The sequence below is a fragment of the Poecilia formosa genome, unplaced genomic scaffold, assembly GCF_000485575.1.
Source record: "Poecilia formosa unplaced genomic scaffold, Poecilia_formosa-5.1.2 Scaffold66, whole genome shotgun sequence".
Classification (NCBI taxonomy): domain Eukaryota; kingdom Metazoa; phylum Chordata; class Actinopteri; order Cyprinodontiformes; family Poeciliidae; genus Poecilia; species Poecilia formosa.
This window is the reverse complement of record NW_006800005.1, coordinates 849,844-859,027: the sequence shown is the minus strand read 5'-3', so window position 1 is coordinate 859,027 and position 9,184 is coordinate 849,844. Positions and strand designations below refer to the sequence as shown.

Sequence of the window (9,184 nt, the reverse complement as noted above, 5' to 3'; positions counted from 1 at the left end):
CACAGACGGGATTTATGGAGAAATCTCTCAGATGTTAGCTTCCGCTTTCACACTCTCTAGCGGGGGATGCACAGCTTTAAACACCGGGGCAATGTAGCCTGCTTTTTGCCGTCAGGGCCTGCCTTGCGCGCGCGCCTGTGCGTGTGTATGCGCGTGTGTACGCAGCCGAGCGAGGCCTCCGCTTCGCAGTCATACGGTGTGTGAAGGCAAACATGTCCTCGAAGGCAAAGAAAGCCCCTCCATTCTTGCGGCGGCTTCCTCCCATCCTCTGCCTCGGTGAAGAAGAAGCCATTCGCGCAGACCTCGGAACATCACCGGCTCCAAAATTCCAAGTGTTCTGCGGCCCCGAATGGCGTCACCTGATTGGCCGAGAGCCTATCAATCACGGCTTTAGCCGCACCCCTCCCCCCATTCAACCACTCGCCTCTCTGTTCCAGTGTGTTTACTACACTGCCGAGCATAAGGGGAGACACTCGTCTTCACATGCACTGAACCCACTAAGAAAACCAGTTTTTAGTTGTATTTGTAAGGAAACCTCCAAGAGATCAACATGCCCAAGAGAAAGGTACGTATTCTCGAAATAATAAAAATATTTGGAGGGGCAAATCAGTCATTAATCCAATGCAAACGATTGTGAAGACATCCCTCAGAGACATTACTTAATTATAACGCAACGTATAACCGTTCTCCGTCGCTGGGGATTTTTGCCTGCTTTCTACATATAATGTACATTTTTTGTGTGGTGGAATGAATATTTTCCCGCTCGAACACGGCCTTTAAAGCGCGTGTGGAGTGCGCGAGCCGCTGTCCTTTGGGGGAGTCAGAAGTCTCTCTCGGTCTCCATGCAGTTAAAGCACAAGCAGCAGCCATGCTTTGCAGCTCTCTTCCACCTTCGTCGCCCGACCTACCGAGAACAAAACGCTTCGCTTATCGCCGCGGGCCCACCGAACCGCCGGGAAGTAGCGCTAGAAAATGCCCCGGAGCCCCCGCTTTGCGTTTTGACCGCGAAATCGGACATTCGCCGCGGCGTTTCGGTAAAATTATATATTTTCTCTCTTTGTTCGTAGTCCCAAATGGCTGCAGTGGCGCGCCTCTGCCGCCGGGTGGAGCCCGCGAGCGCCCCCCAGCAGGTCCCTCCCCCCTCCTGAAAGACTCCCGCGCCAGCGTTCAAATCCGAGCTGCATGCATTGAATGAAAGAGCCGGAGGGGGAGTGAGGCGGGGGAAAAGCGGGGCCTGGACCCTCAAAATGTGGCTCCAGGGAGCCGCATGGCGCGGCTCCTGCACTCCGTTCCTCAATCTACGCATCATGGCCATATTTTAAGCCCACAATGCATTAAATCCACCTGGATTCGGATTTCTTATTTTAGTTTTCATGTGAAATTGAAAAGTTTTTCCAAGGGGTTTGCGACTTATCGGAATGTGTGCCAGAACCACACGGAAGCTGCCTGCTTACAGTAATAGACCGAATATTAAGCTCAGGGATGTTATTTCTGATTTATTTCCTCATTTTGAGTTGTTTTTGTTTTGTTTTTCAGGCACAGGGAACAGAAGGAGGAGATAAGGAGGAGGTGAGCGGAGCGGTATCCTCTGGTGCCGTTTCATTACAACTCAACCAGTTTACCGGACATGCTTTCTGTGTTCGGTTGAATTTAAATGTGTTTTCCCACCAGCTGCCACATTTTATCCAAACTTGACCGTAATCTTTTCTGTTTCAGCCCCAGAGGAGATCAGCTCGGTTATCGGCGGTAAGAATCTCTCACTGATCACAATTAGTTTGACTAACTTCATTAACGAACACGCTAAACATCACGCAGTCCTTCTGGATACCGGAATATTTGTAACTTTCAATAAATATCACATGACTCCTCTCAGGGAGTAAAATGAGGCATCTGACTATTATTTTATTCTTGGTTGCTTTTTAAACCGGAATCATGTCAACATGAAACAAATAAAAGTGATTTGTTTAATGACAAAACTATGGAATTTGTCCTGAACATACTGCTTTCACATTATGTAGCTAAAACAAGGATTAGGAAACAAAATAAACTTTAGTAGTAGGAACCAAACGATCAATTGGCTATAAATAAGTGAGATCGATAAAAATAAAAAAAGTTCAGGAACGTGAGGCGTTATGTGTAAATGGAAGTGATCATTTAAATCGTTCTCTTATTAGAGGAGCAAATCGTCAGATTTAGTCAAATTCAGGAAGTCAGATCTGCTGAGAAATTTAAAAATGATTATTATTGGCGTGAAAAATCCTGACTAACTCATCAAACAGTTAGAGTTACCAAGAAAAGTCTATCAAGTGAGTGAAAAAGAAACGTATATCCATTTTCTGACTTCGAAAACTGAAAAATAAACATACAAGCAAACTTTTAAACATTAAAGTTTAAGAGCAACTTTTAAATGCGTTCCTGCAGCGCGAGGAACTGTTTAAAACTTGGGAATCGTCTTTGAGATGGTAAAAGTACAACATAATTAGAAAACAAGCTTTGAAAGCATAAAAAGTTTAGTGACTTGCTTTATATGCATTTCAAAGTTATTAAACATGAATTAAAGAAAGGGAAAAGAAGCATTCAGTCGCGTTTTTGCTCTAAAACTTTTTTCTGGTCGTTAAACTTCCAGCATTAAGAAAAGTTTGGATTCAGAAACACAACAGAAAGATGGTGGGGGGGGGCTGTAAATGTTCAAAATAAAGCGTTGCCAAGAGTAACCGGGCGACGTTTGCATCCCCAGAAACCAGCTCCTCCCAAGCCGGAGCCAAAGGTGAAGAAGGCGGCAAAGGTAAGGGGGCGGAGTCACCCGTTTGGGCCAAACCGCTTCTTATAAGACTCCGTTTTCTCCTTCTGTCGGCTCAGGTTTGTTTTTTTGTTTTCTTCTTGTTCTCTCTTCGGCAGAAAGAAAAGGCGGTGAACGACAAGAAGGAGGACAAGAAGACCAAGAAGGCAAAGGAGAACGCCGAGGCAGAGGCCAACGAGGAGAACCACTCTGAGAATGGAGAGGCCAAGACCAACGAGGTGAGGCGGCGACCGCGCAGCGTAACGCCCCACCGAACCCGCCCAGCTGACGTTTTTCCCCTCTGAACCCCCCCCACAGGTGGAGGCAGCCCCCGAGGAGGCCAAGGAGGAGGCCAAGTCCGAGTAGCACCACTGCCCCCCCCCAACCTTCTCCCCTGACCTCCGACCCCTCCAGCTTCCTCCTCCTACTCTACATCCACCTCCCCTTCTTCTCCCCCCCCCATCCCTTACCCCTTCCTCAAGTCTCTCACATGGTTTCCCCCCTCCGAGGCGTATTGTTAACAGAGGAATATTTTTATCAATGATTTTATAAGTATCCGTACAGATTTTTAGCACAAAAAAGCGAAGCTGATTATGGAGCGCCCTTGCAGACTTGCAGTGGTCATATCAAGTGTCTGCAGGCAAGGAATAAAGAAAAAAAAACCACACTAAAATCTTTTTTAAATGGCATTTCATGATTGTTGAAGGCTTGTTTGGTGTAGAAAGCGTGTCCCTTTTTGCCGGATTGGCTAATGTCGTGAGTTGTGTATTACTGTGTTTATTTCCCCTCCGACCCCACAATCTCTCTCTCTCTCTCTCTCTCTCTCTCTCTCTCTGTCTCTCTTTCTTTCACTCTCTTTCTCTCTCTCCTTCCCCTGCTCTGTCCCACAAATTAGACTACCCACACCCACCCGCCCCCCTCCCGACAGATCAGCCTTTGTCCATCTTTTATTAACGGTTCAGCCATGTTCATGTGGGTGATTCTTTTAGACCTCTAAATGTGCAGTGAGTTCCCCCTTCTCCCTCTCTCTCTCTCCCCTCTTCTGTTTTTTTTTCTTTTTTTTTCCCCTTTTGTTTTATGGTCTTGTTTCTTTTCTCTTTTATTTCACTTAAACTGTGTTTTAAACAAACAAACGAAGAAAAACAAAAAAAAGGTGTGTTTAAGCGTGTTGTCCATAAGAAAGAGGAAGACGAACAAGTGAAACATTCCGGGAAACAGCGATTGCCTCCGACCCCCGTCTCCTTAGACGACCCTGCGTGTTAAATAAGATTAAAAAAAAAAAAACTTTGAAAAAACAAAAAAAAATATCAAAAAAATACAGCTCCTGCTCCATCCGGGCTGTCGCGTCAGCTTTTCTAAACACTCGGTTTTTGGGTTTTTTGTTGTTTTCTCTTTTTTTTTTCTCTCTCTCTTTTCTTTTCCTTTTGTTTGTTTTTATTGAATTTGGATTACTTCTCTAACTAATGCAGGTGTCTGGTCCCTCTCTTATGTTCTGAAATTCTCTTAATAAAAACAAGTCCTGGAAATTTTCCTCGAATCATCGTCTCCAGTGTGCTTTTTTTAAAAAAAGCAAAACAAAAAAACCTGGTATCTCCCTGTAAATAAAAGTTTTTCTCATTAATATTCATCTTAAGCAGTAGTTCATTATGTTGTCGAACTTAAAAAAAAAACAAGATGTAATAGAAATCACTACTTTGACAAGTTATTTTGACATGTTGGATCATATTTGTGGAAAGAAAGAGGGTGTCTACATCCTTAAAACGTCTTAAATTCATGTATCTGAAATGAAGACCTTAAATTGTCTTAAATTCATTAGAAAATATGCAAGGTGGCCTTAAAAACATGAGTGAAAGGTCTTAAATTGTGTTGTGGCAGGGCAAAATGTAACCTTAGCCTCGTGTGTTCTGTGTGGTTTATTTTTCTCTGAGTTTTCTGTCAGGCAACAGTTTGAGTCGCACACAGACGTCTTCGTTAGGTTCTGTGACTCAAGGCGGTTGAGGCTACCACTAACTAGCAGCTAATAAATCCTTGCTAGCCTGCTAGCTTTATTCCATCTATCATTGGCAAGTGTAAAATATCGATAATCGGTTAATGGTAACATTTGTCTTTGCCACTGGCTCAGATCTGTTGCCAACCTGTGTGATGCTACTTGCATTCTGTGCAAAAAAAAAAAAGGATGCTTGGCAGTACTGTATAAATTATGTAATTTCATCTTGTACATTTCTATCCTGATAAAGGGCTTAAATGTCACTCCTATCAGTCTTGATAAAGTCTTAAGAAGACTTATATTTGAGTTGTTGGAACCCGACGAAACGTCGACTGTTTCCCTATGAGAGGCCGACTCCAGCCAGCCTGCTTTGTCTAGTTAAACAGATAAAACACTGTGAGGTTTCAACTGAATCAGCCACAGGTTTGCAGCAACAGCTGTGCCGCTGCTCTAACCCCATCACTAAATGCTTAAATCCACCCCTCATCCCTCGTCTTTTTGCCAGTTACCGAAACGCCCCAGTAAATGACAGCAGACTCGACGACTGACCAGAGGCCTTCTGCGAAGCCTGTCATAATGCCGACTTTCAGCCTGTAAACCCGCTCAGATGAGGGCATGGCAGCGGGCATCTTTGTCCATTTTTTACCCTCCTTCGTCTCTGGGTTCACTCACTCATGTTAAACCCTCGGTGAACTCACGCATGAGCACCGTGGCCCACATTCACCCCCCCACCCCCTGACAACCCCGGAGCGAAAGATCACAGGCTTATTTAGCAGCGTGGCATGGAAGGAGCTCCAGATTTAGTTTCTGCACAGAGACGTTTGCATGTACGGCCTGATGGAGCAGGCACAGCCTTTTCAGCGTGTGCATTTGCCTGCAGCACTCACAGCGCAGTGTGATCTGAGCGCGAGTGTGTGTGTGTACGTTTGCCGCATTCTTTCCCCTCATGTCCGCACCCATCTTTTCATTCTTTTGCCCACAGGTGAAAACGCACATGGATTCACACGTGTCATGGTGATGTCAAAGTGATGCATATTTTTTTATTTTTATCTTTTTATTTACAGGATTTCAGGAATGCAGCTGACTGCAGTAAGCCCTCTTGTCTACACTTCAAAGCAAAGCCTTTGTGTTCTTTAAGCCCTGAGTCTCTTACAGGTTTTTAACAAACCTTGACTCCATGTTTGTTTGTTTGTTTGTTTTTTAAGACATGTTTTTTTCTTCAGCTATTGTGTGCAGCACACGCAGCGCCTCTGACCTGCATTGTCATGGCCGAGCACTGGGCACCATTTTGTCGATACTTTGTGTTTGCAAAACCGGAGTGTTGCAACTTTCCGCCGCTAGATGGCAGCATTGTTCCACATTTGCAGCTGCATGCGCGGAGCGGTTGAAACGCTCTCTGGTGGAGTTTTGATTCCCGCGCCTTGCGTTTGATTACAGATGCATTAGAACCTCAAACTGGTTACTGAGAGATTATAGAATATAATTCACATCTTGCTTCCTCTCAGCTCTTTTAGAGATATTACAGAATTTTCTGTCTTCTAAAACATTTACACTGACAACAAACCTCAACTGGACAATGAAGTGCAGATTTACACTGCAGCACTTCACGAATAGTTAGCTAAAAAGCACACAGAAGAAGGGGAAACACCTTTCTATTCTGCTTGGCATTCAGCTAGCATTCCTGCTAACATGGTGGCTATAGAATAGAATAGAATAGAATAGAATGGAATAGAATATTTCTTTCAGGGGAAATTCACATGTACCAGCAGCAAAGTGACAGGCAAGTGAAGAAGATAGACAGACACAAAGATATTTTTTTAAATATATAAAAACAGAAGCTAGAAATAAGAGACTGCACAAGAAGGGCAAAATTACTTTATTACAAACAAATATAACAAGTTCAGTTAATAAAAGTAGAATAAAAAGACGTGGAACTGAGTAGAATGAGTAAAAATTTACAAACTGTGCGTGTGTATTAGATTTAGATTTGACAACATTTTGCGAAATGTAAACATGGTAATATATTCCATTTTAAATGTGAAGAAAGTAGGCTAAATGTGAGAAAAGTAAGCTAAATATTAAAAAAGACTGTCTGCTAAATCTTTTGCAAACAAATTTTACACTTGGTGCCACATAGGAAGGGCAAAAAAAACCCCCAAAAAACTGTTCAAACAGAGATGTGTAAACATCAGCTGGGTTGTAAACATCTAATGATTTTGTTGGGAGCAGTGATGTTCTAAAGTCCAAGAGCTGCTGGGAGGAAGGACCTTCGATGAGACTTCTTTGTGCACCCTTGATGCCGCAGTCTGTCTTTTGATAAACTGCTGCTCTATACTAGATGGCTAAAATTTTTGACAAAGATTTTGAGGCATTTTATCTTGTCTGCCTATCATTAAAATCCTTTTAATGGAACCAATTTGGCCTGACCCTCTTCACAAACACCTTTCATTGTTGCTAATTCTTTCCACAATTTTCTGAACAAAGCCTGAATATGAGGGGGAAAAAATCTGATTAGAACTTGGAAATAGAAATGGGGAAATAAAGAGATAATTACAGGGATCCACTCAAAATAACTGATCAGTTATGCCTTATATTATGACGTCACTAGCGGGATGTGCACCTGGAAGTTTGTTTTTAAGGGGTGAATTTTTATCTTGAATAAATCACAATGTCAAACAGATCGAAAAACGGAAACATGACAGACAACATCTGAAGTAAGTTTTAATTGATTTTTACAAGAGTCTGGCAACAAGCTTTAATCTTCCGTCTCATCGCCGACTGTTCAATGCGATTCACTGTTCAATTTAGCATTGGGGTCCCATCATACAGTCTATGGATCCAGCGCTCTGTGTGCGGGATCCGTCAATAAAAACGCAGCGATGAGAAGGGGAACCAAAGCATAAATAAATAAATAAATAAGTACAACACGTTATTGATCGGGGAGAAAGTTTCAGATCTGTGCCCACCTCTCATTTCTGGACCTCCTCCTCTCGTCTGTCCCTGTGATGTTCCTCAGCTCCGTGCACTCTCACTGATCCGCTCATTCATCGCGTCTCCTGTGATCAGCCCTCTGACTCATTAACGTCTTTGATACTAAGACGCAGCCACATGCAGCTCTGCCTCCTATAAGGCATCAGAGAGCTAATCAGACAGGTTTTATGTCTGCCAGCATACAGCGGTCGGTCTGACCAGCAAACCTGTCAGCTGCACAGTGGTGGATCCTGCATGAATGGCACCCTGGGTGTGAGCCTTCACTACACAGACCTACTTTACCCTTTAGATAGATAGATAGATAGATAGATAGATAGATAGATAGATAGATAGATAGATAGATAGATAGATAGTAATAATATGTTATTGTTTAAATAATTAAATTTGACAATAATATATTAAATACACTTTAAATAATTGTATTTATTCACTTATTTCATCACTAAGTATAAACTATAAAATAATTTAAACTCATTGTGGCTGACTGGTTAACTTGTACAGTAAATCAGACCAATTACCTTGATTACAGTAACAATAGCAGCACGGTATACTATTATTTTAAAGGATGAATCTTAAAGAAGTACACAAATCTCTATGACAGTTGAAAAGAAAAACAAAACAAAAACAAGAACGCACATAGCAGTCGGAAATCCGTTGCCGAGCAACCCAAGTTCTTTATCCAAAATGGCGCTGAGCGGAACAGAGTAGCGGAAGTTACCAATGTAAACTATAAACTAAGCAGAGCTGGTGGTCTGTTTCATTTTCTTTTCTTTTCTTTTCTTTTCTTTTCTTTTTTTCTTTTTTTTTGGCGAACACCTCACGTTAGTGCTTGAACATATAAAATACAGAGAATTGTGCTGGTATTGACTTGTGTAGCTAGTTAGCGCCAAACAACTGGCAAGTCACATTGTTTTCGTAGCCAGCAGGCTTCTCTCAACTCCGGTGACATAATTTCAACACAACTCAAACACAGCAATATGTACGTCCCACTTTGATGGACTGTGAAGGCTGTATAAGGTCATTTTTTTTCTCCTGTACCTGTCCACTAGAGGCCGCCAGACCTCTCTAATGTTTGCTACCGGCCCAGATTTTGGGCCGGTCCATTTGAATAGGACTGTTGTTGCTACAGTCCTATTCAAATGGTTGGATCAAATACGCAGCACACAAAGAAAACTGTGAGTCAGATCACGAACAGAGGAGAAAAACCAGGAATGAAGAAATTGATTATGGGGAAATTAACTGTTGTGGATAATTTACAGAGGAACCGCAACTACTGCATTGTTGTATTTGTTATACTGGAGGAAAATCAATAAAATACATTTATGATGTGCCACAGCACGCAGTCTTGAAGTAATTACATTGTGCGATGATTAGATATGGTTTCTAAAATAGAAGTAAAAGATTTATTAAAATGGTTGTAAAAAAGA

The 9,184-nt window shown here is 42.4% G+C and overlaps 1 protein-coding gene and 1 long non-coding RNA gene across 2 annotated transcripts; one reads left to right on the top strand and one right to left on the bottom strand.

The window, feature by feature from the left end:
• Positions 1–411: 411 nt before the first annotated feature.
• LOC103139944 (non-histone chromosomal protein HMG-14A-like) lies at positions 412–4,316 on the top strand. Its single transcript, XM_016672840.1, has 6 exons — positions 412–565; positions 1,537–1,569; positions 1,717–1,746; positions 2,738–2,785; positions 2,899–3,018; positions 3,098–4,316. The coding sequence occupies exons 1-6, from the start codon at positions 551–553 to the stop codon at positions 3,143–3,145; spliced, it is 294 nt and encodes a 97-aa protein (XP_016528326.1). The 5' UTR covers positions 412–550; the 3' UTR covers positions 3,146–4,316.
• Positions 4,317–7,017: 2,701 nt separating this feature from the next.
• On the bottom strand, positions 7,018–8,883 carry LOC107836537 (uncharacterized). The gene is made up of 3 exons (XR_001662451.1): positions 8,796–8,883; positions 7,733–7,889; positions 7,018–7,612 (listed from the first exon to the last, which is right to left on the bottom strand). It is a non-coding gene; the product is annotated as an uncharacterized LOC107836537 (long non-coding RNA).
• Positions 8,884–9,184: the final 301 nt, after the last annotated feature.

Coding starts and splice junctions, on each gene's coding strand:
- LOC103139944 (XM_016672840.1), top strand. Junction 1,570..1,716: donor AAGGAGGAGATAAGGAGGAG/GTGAGCGGAGCG, acceptor TTTCTGTTTCAG/CCCCAGAGGAGATCAGCTCG. Junction 3,019..3,097: donor GAGAGGCCAAGACCAACGAG/GTGAGGCGGCGA, acceptor CCCCCCCCACAG/GTGGAGGCAGCCCCCGAGGA.